Source organism: Myripristis murdjan, chromosome 22, assembly GCF_902150065.1.
Source record: "Myripristis murdjan chromosome 22, fMyrMur1.1, whole genome shotgun sequence".
Lineage (NCBI taxonomy): Eukaryota > Metazoa > Chordata > Actinopteri > Holocentriformes > Holocentridae > Myripristis > Myripristis murdjan.
In genome coordinates this window covers 14,149,993-14,168,688 of record NC_044001.1, presented here as the reverse complement: position 1 = coordinate 14,168,688, position 18,696 = coordinate 14,149,993, and the positions used below count along the sequence as shown (strand labels likewise).

The following is an 18,696-nucleotide window of genomic DNA, read 5'->3' as shown; positions in this document are numbered from 1 at the left end:
AAACACACTGTACAGCCACATCAAGCTGATCTGCAGTCCCTCCCTTCTAAAGCAAACACACACGAGTCATGCCCTTCCTTATTGCTTTGGCTGCTTAAGCTCGATTAACGCCGTGAGCAACATGTGGCCGATTAAGGTGGTAACATCCCGGTCTCTGTGGCAACCTGGAAAACGGCGCTCAGTAAGCACAAAGCAGCTGAAATCAAGCCTCTCTGTACTTGGACTGCATTGCAGTGTAATCACATGTTTTCGAAAGCTCGCTCTGCTGACGGCTCGAAAGTGATACGCTGCTGTGTAGTCAAGAGCCAGTTTGACCCACGGACGGTGTTTGTTTTGGTGTGTTCTGCTCCGTGCGCTCCTGTCAAGGACGCAAGAGGCGAGGTGCTCGTGACGAACGGCGAAAAAAAAAAGAGTTGAGGAGTAGGAGTGGGTGCTTCAGGGGACGAGAGGGTAAGGGTTAGGGGCAAAACAGGCTATCCTGAGAGCAGAGGGGGAGGGGGAAAGAAGGGGAAGAACTTGGCCACAGGAAAATCTTTGTCACCGGGAGGCAGTGAATCTTCTGAGTATCTCCGGAGCTCCACGCTGCCACCCAGAGAGGGGACACCTCCTCCTCTCTCTGTCCACCACCCCCTTTTTTCTCAGGCTCTCAGTGTGACCGTGGTCAAAGGGAAGTGGCAGAGAGCTGCTTGTGGAAAGGGGGGCGGTTACTGACGGCACAGGTCGATGAAAATATTAGATATTAGAGATCTGACATGTAGTGTGACAAAGAGTTCACGTGAGGGCAAAACAATCTGACTCTCTTAGTTTCTTTTGTCTTTTTTCTCCTTACCATCACATTCTCTCTCTCTCTGTGTCTCTCTCTCTCTCTGTGCAGCAGTTGTGTGCGTGCGTGTGTGTGTGTGTGTGTGGGTCCTGTGGGGTGCAGGTCTGTGAGAATAAGAGAGGAGGCTCTTCCTTCCTGCCTGCCTCCTTCAGTTCCAGTTCACTTAAGCTACAGAGCTCACTGAGGACACACTCACACAGCTAACCAGGCAGACAGACAGAGCAGCAGAGATAATGAGGGAGAGAATTAAGATGAATACTTAATAACAGACACAATAATGGAGGAATTGTGCTGAGAACACACTTAGGGCAGAAAGTGACAGATAAAGACGTCGCGAGACTTTTTCAACTTTCCCCACAGAGCTAGGTGCGAGCCTTTAAAGCATGCATATGCCGTGATGAGCTCGGTATAAGGGGGCTGCTATGATGTAATTGAGGATTTACCTTGGTGCGGACGTGGGTAGGATGAAAAGGCCGAGGAGAGAGCAATGCTGAGATGGAGAAGGACAAGAGGAGGTTCAACCTCAGCCGCTTGCTGACCATCTACTTGTTCAAAAAGCAGCAGAACAAAGCCTTGGCGAGCAGCGCCGCTAACTCTAGCAGCTACAAAACAGCAGCAACAACAGACAACGGCACTGACACCCTACCTGCAGCAAGGAACCACTGGACGGTAAAGTGACAACTACTGTAGATACGCTGGCGTCTTGACGAACCTCCAGTGCCCTGCAGAGAAACTTACTCTCACTGATGATGTAATGTCATGATTTAATTTAGGTGTGATCGAGTACAAATTGGGCTTTTTTATAAACCCCATGATGCACGCCATAAGCGTTGGTGTCACTGTGTTAATGCAGAACAACTTTTATAAGGCAGTTCTCACTGGTGTCAGTGGTTGTTTAGAAGTGAGGTGCAGCTGAAACAGTGCATGGTTTCCTGTTGTCAAATTTACTCTTGGCTACGAGATAGGTCTGTGGTGCTGGCTGTTAAAGGTGCTCTAAATCAACCACAGAGATTCTGAAATCGTTCGTTTTTTTTCTTGTTGTTGTTGTTGCTTGGCCTACATAATAACAGCATCCATTGTATCCGGTATCTGCAGAGGATGGAAGGAGAAGGTATCCAAACTCCTTATCACAGATTATGAAATGAAACCCTCTCGTTCGCTGCGAGTGCCAGGTAGAGGAGGAGAAAAATGTGCCTCTCTGCAGCTGCATTCTTCAGTCCCCGCCGGGTATCTCTAGTTTTGTGCTTCACCCCGAGCATGGGCGGTGTTTTGTTGTTTTTTTTTTGTTTTTGGGGTTTTAATAAGCCGTCGGTGGAAGCGTAAGCGAGGGTGACACCAGGTCAGCAGCAACGGCGCCTGTGGTGGAGTTGTCAACATTGCTGCTGCTCCACCCTGCGAGGAACTGAAGAAATTGTTTGAAAAAGGCTTGCATGTTTGAATTCCTGCTGCACAGTCTCTGCAAAAAGTTGGCCACGCTTGAAATGTTAAAACTTGCGTCCAGAAAAAAATCCATGAAAAAATGCCTACTGGAAGTAATTACACTTTACACTGAATAAATTGTGTTTGTGCTGCACTTCAAATACTTAAATACTCAAAATTGTATGTTTGTAATTGTGTACCGCTGTGGGTCACATCTGGTGTGGAACAGTTAAAAAAAAAAAAAAAAAAACTGTCACAGCTGCTTTACTGCGAGAATTGCACTCAGTTTAATCCTGTAACCACCAAGAGTATTTCCAGAAACTTCTCAAAAAAGATTATACCCAGAAGTAACCATTAGGTGTAATTTCTCACTCACTATCATACAGACACACTGAGCTCGCAGAGCGTTCTTCCTCTTTCTGTGGTGTTATTTTCACATGCAGTGTTATTTAGGTCAGGGGACACCCTCATGAAGGAAGTGTTTTCTCTGAAAAACATTTTGTAGTAATCTGCTTTTTATGTCATCCACAGTTCTTCAAAAACTTGTGCTTTCGTAACCCTTTTTCCACCTACTCCATGACGATCGTCTGAGCGATTTAAAACTTTTCTGTTTGTTGTTGTTCAGGAGGATGCAGACATCAAGGAGATCAACATCACCCATGTGGTTAAAGAGGGTTCAGAGAAGGCTGACGCCTCCCAGTTTGAACTCCTCAAAGTCTTGGGACAGGGATCTTTTGGCAAGGTAACACACACACACACACACACACACACACACACACACACACACACACACACACACACATACACACATCTGCCACATATCTCCTGTGCCACACACAGATTCTACTAAATAACCTAGCGTCTGTGGTGTCTGTGATGTGTGTGTTGTAGGTGTTCTTGGTGCGAAAGGTGACGCCTCCTGATGCCAACCAGCTCTATGCCATGAAGGTCCTCAAAAAGGCCACGCTCAAAGGTAAACTACTCTGTTTGACAAGAGGCGATTCCATTGTACTCCAAAATATATAGGAAAGTCTTTATTCTATATAGATTTCCATATTTGAAAAAGCACTACTTTTGGCCAACATGTCCTTCATGAGGAGAGTAAAAAGCTAAAAAATACAAGCAGGGTTAGATGTTTAGACTGTGTTTGTCTGATAGGTAGGACAAGCTGCCAAACAGAAAATGTAGGCTACAGTTCGCACAGAGGAAAGTACATATTATTACAGATAAGGCACTAATAAAGTCAGTAATAAATTACGTGATCTATAGGGAAGTGATAAAGTAAGCATGGAGATAAAGGTATACTGGGAGAAAGTGTGAGTACACTAGTAGGGGTGAGCAGTATGGCAAAAATATCATATCATGATTTTTTTTTTTTTCCCTGGCAGGATCATGATTCAACATGATCCTGATTGTTTTTGTTTTTTCATGCCGATATTTTGCAAATTACTGAACAATACAACCAAACTAAATTTCCAATTTAATAAAATATAGCACCACAAGGACATGAAACCTAGAAGTAAAAGAATAACATAGACTATATTTGTTTTTATTCTGTTTCACTCACTTAATAAAGTCTGTGCCTAAAGCCCCCGCTGTCTGGTCATGCAGGTCATGTTCTCCTCTTCCAAAAACTGAATGTGGGGAATTTTGTGTTCAGTCTTGTCGCAGCATTCCAAGAACAGCCGAGAAATGGCGGTGTTGGAAAGATATTTGCAGTAAATTATAATATGGATCAACAATTTTTTTAACATTTTCTACATTTTTTTTGGGGGGGGGGCATATCTTTGGCCAGGTAACATGTCAGTGCAGCGGTTACCTCTTCCCAGTGCTGACTTGTCTTGTCGAAGTCATACGAAGTGCCTTTCTCACATGCTTTTGTTAAAGTTGTTTGTTTTGGCCTTGTGTTCTCGGGCTGTCTGGCTGAGGCTGATGCACACACATGATGTCTCCTTCCAGTTTCACTTTTCGTCATGCTCTTTGGGCTAGTTTCTTCTGAAATGGTTAAAAAGCTTTGTCCCACACACAAACTGTGTCTTTGCAGACTTTTTTTTTTTTATTACTGATGGAAGTCAGTCATGTTTCTGTGTTGCCAGATGAAAAAGGAGGAGGGACAGAAATCCAAGGCTACTTTTTGCTATTATTGGTTTATTGGTGTGTCTGTCAGAAAAGAAACAGACTAGTGATTAGTGTGATTAGAGGTGTGACTGTGAAAACAACTGTGAATGTGTGAATAAGCAGCATCAGGACAGCTGAGGAGTTTGCAGTTTCATTGTATCACTTTACTGCCGATCTCTCAGTAAAGGCAGATCGTGGTGATGTTTTAATCGTTCACAATCTAAAATGATCTTATCGCACGCCCCTGCACACTACTCTGTGATGGACTGCTGTCATCACAGTAAGACAACACAACTGCATGGTGTTGAGGTTCGAAAGGTCGTCTTTTAACTGAAAGGTCCCGGATTTGAATCCGTGTGACCTCATTTGTCAAGTTTGTGGAAACGCCCTTGATGCAAGATGCAAGAAAAAGACCGCTTTCTCTCCTGCTTGTATGTATTTGAGTGAGTATTTAACAGGATTTGCGCAGAGCTCAAAGTTGGCGCTACAGAGCAACTTCAAAAAAAGTCGTTTGGCTTTTGTGGTGCCTTCAGTCGGTGTTTTCAAGTGGCAGAACATTCAGTTTCACATAAGCGGGTGTATACTTTTCCTGTGACTTGACGAGAAGTACAGTAGGTGGGTATGTTCAAGTAATAGTGAGACCACCTGAGTTTGCTCTGGGGTTTCCACCTCTCAAGCAGGTGTTGTGGTTTCTTTGATGCTGGCAAAGAACACACCACGGAGCAGATTTGCTCTCACACATTCATCCTAAATAAATGATTTATTTGTCATTTATTGTGCAGCCATATGCACGGAAATCTGCATGTGTTTATTTATGTCCATGAGCAGCAAACAAAACAACGCTGTAGGAATCAGGGCTTGGTTCATTTCACTTCACATTCAGTCAGTTCAGGGTGCAATATGTTCTTTCTCTTTTCAGTTTAAATATATAGAACACAGTGTACATCAATTTTTATGAAAACCAGGACATAGGTTCATCACCCATTACTAAATAGAAGATCTGCTCTGTAAAAAGGGATATCATTTTGTTAATGATTAAACTTACGTGTGCATCCTTTAATAAGTACCATAATTTGAGTAGATGTTTTGTTGTTGTGTTATATTATAATAATTTTATTAGAATAGGTATAATTGTTGGCCAAATAATGGACATCATGGTTAGTCAAGAACAGTTTTATCAGACTTAATTGTAACACATGCTCTTAGTGTATAATAACTACACATTCAGACACACGCACACACTCATACACGCACACATGCACACACACACAGACTAACTTCTGTATTTTTCTGCATACAGTGAGAGACCGAGTGAGGACAAAAATGGAGAGAGACATCCTGGCAGACGTTAACCACCCATTTGTTGTCAAACTTCACTATGGTGAGTCAGCCTGATGGTTTCTATTTTTTATTTTTATTATTATTTATAGTTTTTTTTGTGTTTGTTATAAAGCTTTTTTAAGCTTTATTTAATCAGGAAAGTCATAAGGAACAAATTCTTATTTACAACGGCGGCCTGCCAAAAAGCAAAGCCACTTGAGGGGGGTGGGTAGGGGCCAGAAAAAAAAATCCTCCAAGCTCAGGAGAAATACTGACTTAGGATTAGAGAGGTATTGATTCTATTATTATTATTTCCTAATCAATTTTCAGTTACTTGAAGAGAAAAAAACATTTACCTCTAATTATGTGCCAGCTGATTTACAATTGAATGCAACTGTGTGTGTGTGTGTGTGTGTGTGTGTGTGTGTGTGTGTGTATGTGTGTGTGTAGCATTTCAGACAGAGGGGAAGTTGTACCTGATCCTGGACTTCCTCAGAGGCGGTGATCTCTTCACTAGACTGTCTAAAGAGGTGGGAGGTGTTTTGCTGGCCTGTGTTCAGGTTTTCTTCCATCATTCGTCTCACTTGCTGACGTCCCTTGCACTCCCCCGACCTCATGTTCTCTCTCTCTCTCTCTCTCTCTCCCTCTCTCGCTTTCTCCCAGGTGATGTTCACAGAGGAGGATGTGAAGTTTTACCTGGCAGAGCTGGCACTGGGACTGGACCACCTGCACGGCCTGGGCATCATTTACAGAGACCTCAAACCTGAAAAGTAGGAGAAAACAGACTCTCACACACACACACACACACACAGAATCATACGCCAACAAATGCATACTTAATGAACCTTGCAACCACACCTGCAGTACTTTCTGCACAGGCCACAAAAACGTCAGCAGGACTATAGCCCACTCGCTTAACCTAGACACTATTTTTAGAATGCATATGTCAAAAAGAAAGTCCTCAAAGCCAGTACAGCTCAGAACTGTGCAAAATATGAAGCTGAATTTCACAGGATCAGATCTACAATGGGCAGCTTGGGAATTGCAGTATGAAATATGCATATTGCTGGCGCTATGAAAAAGCTGTTATCCCTGCTGGAGCGCGCCCAGAAGTACCTTTTATAAGTAATAAGATATACAGTGCTTTTACCAAGAGCCAGGATAAGTTCACTGCTTGGAATCAAAGCCAAACTTTCCCATAATGCAACACATTTTGTTCCATTGTTAATTTGTTTCAAAGTGTAAAGCCTCCCTAAAACATTAATATATTTTTGAAAATGTTATTACCATCAGAAGTAGTAGTTGTAGTAGCAGTACCACTAGTAGAGGTAGCAATACTCTTATCAGTAGTAGTAGAAATCACAATAGTATTAGTGGCAGTAGCATTACTAGAAGCACTAGTAGTACTAGTACCAACAGTACCAGTGTAGTAGTAATAGTAGTAGTACCAGTAAAAGTAGTAGCAGTAGTAGTGGTAGTAGTGATAGTAGTAGTAGTATCAGTAGCAGTACCAGTAGTATTAGTAGTGGTACCAGTAGTAGTTGCAGCAGTACCAGTACCAATTACAGTAGTAGTTGTAGTAGTAATAGTAGTATCAGTAGTGATACCAAAAGTACCAGTATAGTAGTAATAGTAGTATTACCAGTAAAAGTATAAATAGAAGTAGTACTAGTATTAATAGTAGTAGTAGTAGTAGCAGCAGCAGCAGCAGCAGCACCAATAGCACTAATAGTAGTAGTCGTAGTAGTAGTCCATACACAACTCATTTTTGGCCATGGTGATGTTGACTCCTCGGTAACAACAGAGTTGTTTCTATAAAAGGGAAAATCAGTGTGTGTCTGCCTGTGGTGTGTGTGTGTGTGTGTGTGTGTGTGTGTGTGTGTGTGTGTGTGTGTGTGATATCTGTGGTACCTTACAGAGACTTGTTCACTAAAACATCTAACAATCTTATCTTCCAGCATTCTACTTGATGAGGAGGGTCATATCAAACTCACTGGTGAGCCTTTCATTCAGTCTTCTCTCTTTCTCTCTCTCTATCACACACACACACACACACACACACACACAGACGCACACACACATGCACACAGGTGCTTTCTTCCATCCTCTACTCAATTGACCTTCATTAGTCATAGTGTGGTGACAGCCTTATCTCACCGATGCCAGATAGATGCATATGGACTTGTATATGTTCCTCCAGTTAATTATTACACCATATCTTATCATCATCCATAATCACAGCCATTCATTTACCTCGGGGGCTCATGCTAAAATGAAAGGTCACCTTAAAGAGATTTTAAAACCACAATACTAGATGTTGCACTGATTAGACATCAAAAGGATAAACACCAACCAAGATATAATATAGATTTAATAAGTAAAACAAAAGCTTTATGTTGTAGCTGCTTTTTGCATATTGTTTCACTTCACACTTTGTTATTTTGACATTGTATATTCTGAGTTATTTGTTGCACTGTAAGTAAGATTTAAAAAATGATCTATGTATGATATTATCACACCAGCTGTACTGGTACTTAAAAAATGTTCAGTGCCATAACATAAAGGAGACAAAACAAGCATGCTATATCACTGGTATCATTAAGGAATGCGCATGAGAGCAAACATATAATAAAATCATAAAAATATGTTATTAATATTTAACAAAATGAACTTAACAGTATATACAGCTGTGTTGAGTGTGTTTTGTGGTGCGTTTTCCAGACTTTGGCTTATGTAAAGAAGCGATTGACCATGAGAAGAAGGCCTACTCGTTCTGTGGCACTGTGGAGTACATGGCACCGGAGGTGGTTAACAGGCAGGGACACATCCACAGCGCAGACTGGTGGTCATTTGGAGTACTAATGGTGAGGAGGCGTTTTAATAATCATCCATTTTTACGTGCTCTTTTAGTCAGATGACACATACTGTACATTCTGATATTATGTAGGCCTAGATGTAGGAGTTTCATCGTGTGTATACATGTTGCAGATCTGAGGAAATAAATGTTTTAGAGATGACACGGTTGTATGTTCTCTCTCCCAGTTTGAGATGTTGACAGGAGCGCTGCCATTCCAAGGGAAGGACCGTAAAGAAACTATGAACCTGATTCTGAAGTGAGTTTCCTCCAGATGAAAACAAGCAGTGATCACTAGAGATGGAACAATTTTACTAGTACTATTTACTATTTTCTACTGTACAGAGTACATACTGTCTCACATGAACCACTGTTGAGTTTTTGTTCTTCCTTTTTCTATGAAACTTGCTAAAAATATTATGTAAACTGAAGTTTTGTCATTAACCCTGCCCACTCTGGTAAACACATTTTAGCCAAGTGTTGTGTGACTGCGGGCTCCACTCACACATTACACATGAATTTTTTTTTTTTTTTTTTTTTTTTTATCACCTCCCCAATATAGTTCCTTCAGTTAAATCCATCGGTCATCAGTTAGTAAACATGTTTAAAGCTGCAACTAACTATTTTCATCATCGCTTAATCTGTCAGTTATTTTCTCGATTAACTAATTACTTGTTGGGTACATAAAATGTCTGAAAATGGACATTTTATAGAGGACTAAAGACACCAGAAAATAATAAGATTAGAGAAGACTAGAATTAAGAAATTTTCAATTATCAAAATGGTTAGTGATTAATTTAATAATTGGCAGCTAATCGATTATTCAACTTCAGGTCTTAACGTGTTCAAGGGGGAGAAACACTGTTGGTATGTTTCCTGTGCAAGATCCCTCTATTAATGTAAACAATATATAGAAAACTACACTTGTTTTGTGTATTTCTAATGTTAACATATGGCATTATTTGTGTTGTACTGGTATTTTACCTTGTGATTGTATTAGTAATTGACATTTTCAACACATTCAACAATACCGAAAACTATGACAGTTGTGGTTACAATAACTACGCTTTTCAGTTTTCATATCGTCCAATCTCTAGTGGCAGTCCCAAACCATCTGTCAGCTGTCATATAGCTATTCAAAGTATTACTTTCATAAGGATTCCCCCTGGGGTTAAATAGTGATTAGTCTGGCGGTTGCTTAAGTCTCATTCCATATCATGAATGACAAAGGAACTGTGTGTGTTGTGTTTCTCTCCTTGCAGGGCTCGTCTGGGAATGCCTCAGTTTCTGAGTGCCGAGGCTCAGTCTCTGCTCAGGGCTTTGTTCAAGAGGAACCCTTCCAACAGGCTGGGTTAGTACCAAATGATGAACACGACTCTTACAACCCGTGAGCTCGGAATAATAAGGTTTTGTCAGGGTGGATTTCAGCCCTGAGATACTGAGCCTCCAAAATTTGACATTCCAACTGGCAAACAGTTATCTGCTTTCTTGTGTTTCTAAATATGTAACCCACAAAGGTTTATTTGATATTTTTTTTATTGAAAGAACGCCACACAAGTGTACAGTTACATTCAAAGTCCATCAATATGTGGATGACTCAGTGTTACTTACTGGCTCTGGAAACACCGTCATATACAATTTCATTCTGAAAGGTGAAGCCTAATCGTTTGTTTCTTTGGTCATCAAGTGTCAGTGGGGGGTTAACAGTCTAGGAAAATAGCCCTTGGTATATTGTACATGTCTTAATTATAAAAACAGTGTTTGGTATTGACCCTGTGGTTGAGATCAATATTGTTTAATGGGAATGTTGCACTGGCAGGGTCTGGAGCTGACGGTGCGGAGGAGATCAAACGACACTGCTTCTTCTCCACCATAGACTGGAATGTGAGTGCAGGACATTTCACTATCATTTACAATACATACACGATATTAAAATACAGCTTTGGATTTTCCTCATCAAGTTTCATCTGTGCTCGGTGAGTAAAGGTCATTTGTTCCTTCCAGAAACTCTTCCGTAAAGAGATAAAGCCGCCATTCAGGCCGGCCGTGGCTCGTCCCGATGACACCTTCTACTTTGACTCGGAGTTCACTTCCCGCACCCCAAAAGGTCAGAAACTCAAAGTCCACCCGGTGCAGTTCATCTGTTGACTCCGTGTCCATTTCCTATCGTGCTTAGCTCACTGAAAGCAGTTAAGCAGAAATTATTAAATTATTTCCCCCTCAGCTGAAATGATCAATACAGGATGCTGTTTGTTCAAATGAAACAAAATGAGCCTTCATTTCATCTTTGGAAGGCCTCCATGTGGCCCGCATCATTCTGAATCACTGCACGAGCTGAGCCAGTCAGGCACAATGAACTCATACAGTAAATACTCCATTATCACAGAGCTCATAAAAATGTATGTGCATGTCTACCCAAAATTGCCTCATTTAGTGAGTTTAAGCTGCGATTTGTTTGCGTCACAGTAATGATATCAGTGATAGCAATGCCCCCTGGAAATGGGACTTGTGATAGTCATCGTCTATTCATCCTGTGTGTGTCTGTCATTATGTGATGCTTTACATTTCTAATCCTTGTGTTTCCTCATTTCCTCCCAGACTCCCCCGGCGTGCCGCCCAGCGCTGGAGCCCACCAGCTCTTCAGAGGCTTTAGCTTTGTCGCATCGACGATGTTAGAGGAGGAGGGCTCAGAGGAATCACCCCAGGCTCCGCCACACCCAGTGGTCCAGGTGAGCTGTCAATCTCTCGTAGGACTCATTAGACTCCACCACAGTGCCACAGGGAGTTACAAGACATACATTGTGGAAGTTTCTGATGTCTTGCCAGGAAAGTGCAAGTGTGCTCCTTCTTCTCACTGTGCATGAAAATATGGTTTTCAACTCCTGCTTTAACGCCTCAACACGCAGCCTTTCTAACCCAGCATCCACAAACAGATTGCTTTCCAAAAGGGAGCATTTTCACTCTCACTCTCAACATATAATCAAGCAATTCAAGAGCACTTGTGTTTAGTGCTTACATGCAAGCACATCGGTGGTGTTATGTAATCCTTGGCTCTGACTAATGATGGTAATCCATGCTTACCTAAGTCACTGTTTGGCCAGTAGATGGGGATATTGGTCCAGTTTGATTTCCTGTGATGAACTGATGAATGAGTCAGTGAAAAATGCACTGTCCATGTAAGCCAGGCAAGGAGGAAAGCTGTGAAATGGCTTAATAGCAGTAAAGGAATAAGCAGCAGTAAATGCTTTTATATCCTGTTTCACGCCTGGCTGGAACTGCATTTAGCTGTGTGTACATGTATATACATGTATATACTGTGTGTGTGTGTGTGTGTGTGAGTGAGTGTGTACTAAACAGAGAGCAAGAACAAGAAGAAAATGCTGTAGGGTTTTGATTCCAGCTCCTTTGATTCAGCCCCTCACCACCATGTCCAACACACACACACACACACACACACATACACATACACACACTCATGCATTTCTCATCTCTCCCTCTGCAGCAGTTACATGGGAAAAACCTGTTGTTCAGCGATGGCTACGTGCTAAAGGAAGACATCGGCATGGGTTCCTTCTCTGTCTGTAAACGCTGCATCCACAAAGCCACCAACACAGAATACGCCGTCAAGGTCTGAACACACACACACACACACACATACACTGAAAAGGCTCCTACATGGCACACATTGCGTAAGAATGTAGCCACTATGGATCTGCATTCTCCTCTATAGGAGGTTACTGTATTAATATGATATTTGCTATTAGCCTGATTCTCTGAAAGTACAAATAAATGTATGTTTAACGGTAAAAATTAAGACTTTTTATTTTGACACAATATCCTGATGATGGCACAGAACAATTTTAGCGCTGCAACCTGAGCCTTAGCTGAGGTTGCAGTGCTATGTACAATTTAAAAACATCCATTAAGCACGCCAACTGACTTTGACTGCACACAGTAGCCCAAACATGAAAAAAAAAACCTGCAAAACACAAAAGTTAATTCAATCAAATGGGCTTTAGTCAAATCATAGAATTGTTTAATCCCCTGATAGCACAGCAGTAATCTGGGAAAGCCTTCACCCAATTGCTTTTTAGTCACTTGTCTGTCTGTCTGTCTCTTGTCAGGTGATTTTGTCATTAGATAAAAATCAAATTACATTAAGCAACCTTTACTTAAAAAGTGAGGGCACATTGATGATGATGGACTTGAACAAAAGAGTAAGGATTCCACACAGTAAATGACACAAGACATGCATTCATACGCATAAAATGAGAATTAACAGTGAATTATTCCACAGAAGCAGGGATACAAACATGTAGAAATATGCATCTTGAAAATCATGAACTAACTCAGAGTCTAAATCTGAGTCTGCCTGTGTGATTGATGTTTTCATGTGATTGACAGATGATTGACAAGACCAGTACAGACCCCTCAGAGGAGATTGAGATTCTTCTTAGATATGGACAGCACCCCAACATCATAACACTGAAGGATGTGAGTACACACACACACTCTAGCAACCAAGGCCTATCATTTGCCTTGTTAGAAGGAAGTAAGTAACGCGCAGTCAGACGCAGTTAATGAGGTGATAATGTGTGTGTGTGTGTGTGTTGTAGGTGTACGACAATGGGAAGCAGGTGTTCCTGGTGACGGAGCTGATGCGTGGAGGAGAGCTGCTGGATCGCATCCTCAAGCAGAAGTTATTTTCTGAGCGTGAGGCCAGCGCTGTGCTCCACACCATCACTAAGACTGTGGAGTACCTCCACTCACAGGGGGTGAGAAACACACTGACCCACATCAGACTGCTGCTTATGCTCTTTATTTGTCTCTTTTTGGAGTTTAGCCTCAGTTTATATTTACTAAATGGTCAGGAGAGGTCATACAGTACAGATAACACACTACAAAGAGGTACTTTATGAAATCACAACATATCTAAACAGCAATAACACCTGAGAGGTTATTTATTACTGTGGTTATGGGTATGACATTGTACCCATAGTTTTAAATATAGAATATTCTCAAATCTGTTACTAAATTTGATTAGATGAAACTTCAGTGATCCCGGGGGAAATCAAGCAGTTATAGGAAAATAATAAATTGTCTCCAACACATGTACTGACTGAGGAGTTTCCTGTAAAATACGTGGCATGCATCAAAATGAAAAAAATGTGAAATCAAGGGCATTTGGTTACTAGTTGATTGGTTTCCACAGGATTTGGCGTAGTAAACAGTAAAGGCCTTGCTAGAGCCCTTTGACCAATACTTTTACTGTCCTGTTACTGTTGGGTTTTAATATTTTACAGATGTATATATATATTTTTATAACAAAATTTTATAAGTTTTCTGGCATGCAGGTAATGCAAGAATTGTATAAATACATATTTCAAAGAAAAACAAATACTGGTGGATATATCCAACAGAATCGGTTTTGTTCTGTCTTTTTCCTTTGCTCTACTGTTTCTTCTCCTGCTTTTCTTTTTCTCACATATCTTATTTCTTAATTTTATCCGTCTCCTCCCTTCAGGTGGTGCACAGAGACCTGAAGCCCAGCAACATTCTGTATGTCGATGAGTCAGGGAATCCAGAGTCGATCAGGATCTGTGACTTTGGCTTCGCCAAGCAGCTGCGTGCCAACAACGGCCTGCTGATGACTCCATGCTACACAGCTAACTTCGTAGCTCCTGAGGTGAGTCAGTGTTGTCAGTTTGACAATCACGATTGGTTGGTCATGATCACACTGACGATGTGTGCTGCCCCTCATGCTGAGCATGATTACATTTTCTATGTTTTTTTCTGACAGACCAAACATCAGCTGAAAAGTAAATCACATTACACTGATTTGATATAGTGCAGACCTTGACCTCATGTGTTTTTTATCTCTGATCTTGCATTGCAGGTGTTGAAGCGTCAAGGCTATGACGAAGGCTGTGACATCTGGAGTCTCGGAGTCCTGCTGTACACCATGCTGGCTGGGTGAATAACAACAAACACTCTTGAACACACTCTTAAAGGGGATACTGCAAAATTTTTGACATAAGGTTGTTTGAGTTACTGATCATTAGTGATATCTTTGCATGGATGTAACATCGGGCAACTCCTCTGGATGGAGATCTTGTTGCCAGCCCTAGCCTGGAAAAAAAACAACTGCAGTGGAAAGCATTTAAAACCACAACAAATACCAAAAAATGTTTTCAGTATCCACATTTGCTACTTAACTGTGCTCTCAGACCCCTCCTTTTATTGGAAGTTGTTTGTTTGTTGAAAACCGCCATGATTACTATGCATTGGAGCGTGATGTATTCTGTGGATCCTTAAAACGGTTCTTTTTTTTTTTTTTTTTTTTTTGACGTAATTGTTCACCACTCCTATAACCTCATATCAAAAATTTCAAGCTATCCTTTAAAAAACACACTTTTCTTTGTCTGTCCCTCCCACTCACTCAAGTCTCTGTCCCATTCTCCTCCACCAGTTTCACTCCATTTGCTAACGGACCTGAGGACACTCCAAATGAGATCCTGAGTAGGATAGGCAGTGGCCACTTCAGTCTGACTGGAGGCAACTGGGATGCCGTGTCTGATGCTGCCAAGGTACAAGTAGTGCACGAATGCTCACCTTCCTTCACCTGACCAACCTCATAGATTCATTTCAAAAGTGCACTGTGGTTAAGACAAATTTTTGTACATGTTTTGTAATGTGGTCCCCTGCACTCAGCATAAGTTTACTGGAAAACTGCTTTGCCAACTTTCCCAGAATACCTGGCACTACTGAACGCAGACTCCTGTTCCTTAAAAATTGCTCTACACTCATTCTGTTGTCAATCTCACGTGCATATTTTATGTGCGCTCCCTCCAGGACCTTGTGTCCAAGATGCTTCATGTGGACCCCCATCAGAGACTGACAGCCAAGCAGGTCCTCAGACACCCCTGGATCGTCCAGAGAGACCACCTGCCCAACAGTCAGCTCCCACACCAGGACCCCAAACTGGTCAAGGTAATGAAGCCAGGGGGCTTGTCTGAAAATAGTCACTATCACCAAATTACTATATTTAAAGTATAAAGTGGTGCAATCTTAGTTTTAATTAAAGGATTGGTTGGGTAATTCAAATGTTGATTACCATCATTAAAAAATCATACACAGTACAAAATCACCACTAACCTTAGTGATGAGACATTTACCATTCAGCTTCTTGTGAGCCTCAATCTTCTATTGCAAAATGAGGTGGTCTTGTATCTCAAATCTCAAATTAGAATTTCTTTCCAGCCTGTGATACCAACAGGAAACTCTGCAGATTCCTCCAGGGAGAACTTGCACTGGGGCTGGAAATTCAAAAATACAAGAAAATAGTCATATTTGCTGAATAAAACTTAGCAAGCACTGTCTGCTGCCTTGTTTTGTAGGTGGACATTCTTGAGATTTACATGACTATACTGTGATTTTCCTTTTTTCAAAAAGGACATTAATAACGGTGTTTGAGTTTGAAAAGTAGTGCCTTATTGGGACTTTGTTGATGACTAAAAAGAAGCTGCAGCAGTGGTATCTCATCACTAAAGCCTGGCCTTTAAAAGATTTTTTTTTTTTTTTTTTTTTTGGCATTTTGGAGGCTTGATACACTGTTTTGTCCAGCCACTAACATCACCCTGTCGGTGCCTATCTGCAGGGTGCAATGGCAGCCACCTACTCCGCCCTGAAGAACTCCCAACCCACTCCTGAGCTCAAGCCCATCGAGAGCTCCTTCCTAGCCCAGAGACGTGTCAAGAAACTCCCCTCCACTTCCCTGTAGAGACTCAACACAACCAATCAGCTCACTGGAGACTGACCAAAACCACACCTCCTGGCTCAAACCACCCAGTCAGCTTGCTTGGGGACTCGTGTCCACCTGCTACTACCAGCCAAGGAACAGTGACTGTGGTCCTGCCCCCATCATGTGACATCAGTTGTCCCGCTCTTGCTATCATTCTCCTTATATGGGCTTGTCACCCCCTGTTAGTCGGCCTCATTGGACTAGCAAAATGACATGAAGGTGGATGGGGGCACAGAGGGCAAAAAGGGTGCAGGTTTTTGGCAGATGTGTTAGCGCAATGTGCGTGCGTGTGTGTTTGTGTGTGTGTATGTGTGTGTGCGTGCGTGTCACTTGCCACAGAGTCAGTGCGGCCATGTTTTTGATAGTGATAAAGGAAGTGTTTTCTCTCCTCCACATTGCTGTGATTGGTTGTCATTCAGCTTGCTGCACGCCTGTCTGTCTGCCTGTTTTGTCGCCTGTCTCCCTGTTCTTTTTTTCTGACGTTGATGAGCTTTATATTAACCGGTAGTGCTGCCAAATCCACAGCACTGCCCAGTTGCTGTTAAATGTTTTGAAAGAGCATTATTAACATGGATATTAAAAAAAAAAAAAAAGGACACATTTCTGCCATAAATGCCTCTTTGGTTTTGGTACAGCCAGAATATGTGAATTCTGGAAAATGTCAAATGCTGATGTTTTGGTTTATGTCGATCTATGCTTGTATTTTGTTTCACAGAGAATGTGTGTATGTGTTAGTTGCATGACTTTGCAGTGTGTGCGCGTGCGTGCGTGTGTGTGTGTGTGTATGTATTGTCTTGCGGGATGCTGCAGGGTCATGTGCATGATCCGTTGCCGTGATGATGTCATGTGGCTTCCTCACCCCCCCTCCCTTCCTTTCACTCTGCAACCTGCTGGCAACCATTTGAGATATGTCTGTTATTTTTATTACGTACAAAAAATAGTAACATAGGTGGCTTTCTGTGAAAGAAACTTGCCTGAGGAACATTGTGGCATGTTAAATTCTCTATATTTTCTTTGTTCTCTTGTTTTCTGTTTTTTTTTTTTTTCCACTGTGTTTCTTGGATAATGTATATTGAATGCTGTTTCTCGTGTTTGCTGCTTTCGTTGTTGATTGTTTTTGTTTGTTTGTTTTTGTTTATTATTATTTTTTGTCCAAAGACAGTGGTGATTTAAAATAGTGAAAGACGCTGAGCACATCACAGATAATTAGTCTGCTGAGTTAATGCCATACAGTTCTCTTCTTTTGTTTTGTATGCATTGTATTATTGAGATGTAAAGGGGGAGGTAAGGCTGACCGTTCTCTTCATTGAACCGAGCCCTCAGATGCATTCTCCCAGGTAAAATGTCCATTTGTCAAGTCACTGGTTGTTTCTGTCACTCAGATCAATGGGGAATATCTTCAATGGGTCCTGTGTTTGCTTATCCGGCTCATTCATGATCTTTGAATTTCTGTTGATTAGCTGAGTGGTTTTCATTTCGTTGGCAGATGTCTCAATCAAATCTGAGGCATCATTAATGATAAAAAAAAAAAAAACTCCCATTCCTACCCTTTATGATTAGTAAAAGATGTGTCTCATTGTAAGTAGCTTCATAGGGTAGGTCCTGCTTTAAGCTTGGTGCCTAGGCCTACAGGTGAAGCAGAATGTCTTACATGGAAAACACATTAAAGCAGACCAAACAGCCAGACTATACTGTACATCTGTCGAAGGGAAGGGACCTGTGTGGCTAAATAATTGATGAACCAGCAGTCTCACCTCACAAGGGATCAGAATTATGTAATTCTTGTTTGGTGGCAAGTCTCCTTCCTTATGACTACAGTAAATGCGGACAAATGATAAAGATGTTATTGTATCATAAAGATGAAGATTTTTATATCTTACAAATATTGAATTAAAAATCCAGTTGCTATATGACAAAATGTCTCCTTTGTTGTCTTTTCTTTGTTTAAAGTTGCATCTTAAAGGGTTTATGAAAATATCTTCCTCTTATTTTGATCCTGCAAAATCTTGCTAATTTTGAGTCTTGTAAACTTTGAAGCATTTATGTGCGTGCATCTTTGATTTTCTGGACTTTTGCACACTTAGGCCGACAGACTGGTGTGTTACTATGACTGGCCACTGGTGGGAGTTAAGGTGCAGGTTTGTGTTCATATGCAGGTAAAACAAACAAATTTGAGGCTCACATGGCTAAGGAGATCTCATAAGATGTTGCAAAGTATTGCTTAACAACTGATAAAAGTGTGATCTACCTCTCAAATATCTGCCAAAATGCATCTACATCTCAAATATTCATGATCGCTAGGAGCAAATACATGTCAAATACATGTATTCAACAAAAAACAATTGTCTATATTGAACCATT

At 41.3% G+C, this 18,696-nt stretch overlaps 1 protein-coding gene across 4 annotated transcripts in view; it reads left to right on the top strand.

The window, feature by feature from the left end:
• rps6ka1 (ribosomal protein S6 kinase a, polypeptide 1) overlaps window positions 1-18,248 on the top strand; it is a 61,837-nt gene extending 43,589 nt beyond the window's left edge. For 3 of the 4 annotated variants that reach the window (XM_030045201.1, XM_030045203.1, XM_030045204.1), the window contains exons 3-22: window positions 2,868-2,984; window positions 3,134-3,215; window positions 5,661-5,741; window positions 6,131-6,210; window positions 6,344-6,450; window positions 7,639-7,676; window positions 8,402-8,544; window positions 8,723-8,793; window positions 9,797-9,885; window positions 10,354-10,418; window positions 10,539-10,641; window positions 11,133-11,263; window positions 12,037-12,162; window positions 12,939-13,028; window positions 13,151-13,309; window positions 14,059-14,220; window positions 14,431-14,507; window positions 15,004-15,121; window positions 15,387-15,524; window positions 16,192-18,248. In XM_030045201.1, the coding sequence (XP_029901061.1) occupies window positions 2,868-2,984; window positions 3,134-3,215; window positions 5,661-5,741; window positions 6,131-6,210; window positions 6,344-6,450; window positions 7,639-7,676; window positions 8,402-8,544; window positions 8,723-8,793; window positions 9,797-9,885; window positions 10,354-10,418; window positions 10,539-10,641; window positions 11,133-11,263; window positions 12,037-12,162; window positions 12,939-13,028; window positions 13,151-13,309; window positions 14,059-14,220; window positions 14,431-14,507; window positions 15,004-15,121; window positions 15,387-15,524; window positions 16,192-16,314 (2,100 nt within the window). In that variant the 3' untranslated portion in view covers window positions 16,315-18,248. Of the gene's footprint in view, window positions 1-992; window positions 1,493-2,867; window positions 2,985-3,133; window positions 3,216-5,660; window positions 5,742-6,130; window positions 6,211-6,343; window positions 6,451-7,638; window positions 7,677-8,401; window positions 8,545-8,722; window positions 8,794-9,796; window positions 9,886-10,353; window positions 10,419-10,538; window positions 10,642-11,132; window positions 11,264-12,036; window positions 12,163-12,938; window positions 13,029-13,150; window positions 13,310-14,058; window positions 14,221-14,430; window positions 14,508-15,003; window positions 15,122-15,386; window positions 15,525-16,191 lie in introns of those variants that run through there. The other variant, XM_030045202.1, reaches the window with a different exon arrangement.
• The last annotated feature ends 448 nt before the right edge of the window (window positions 18,249-18,696 follow it).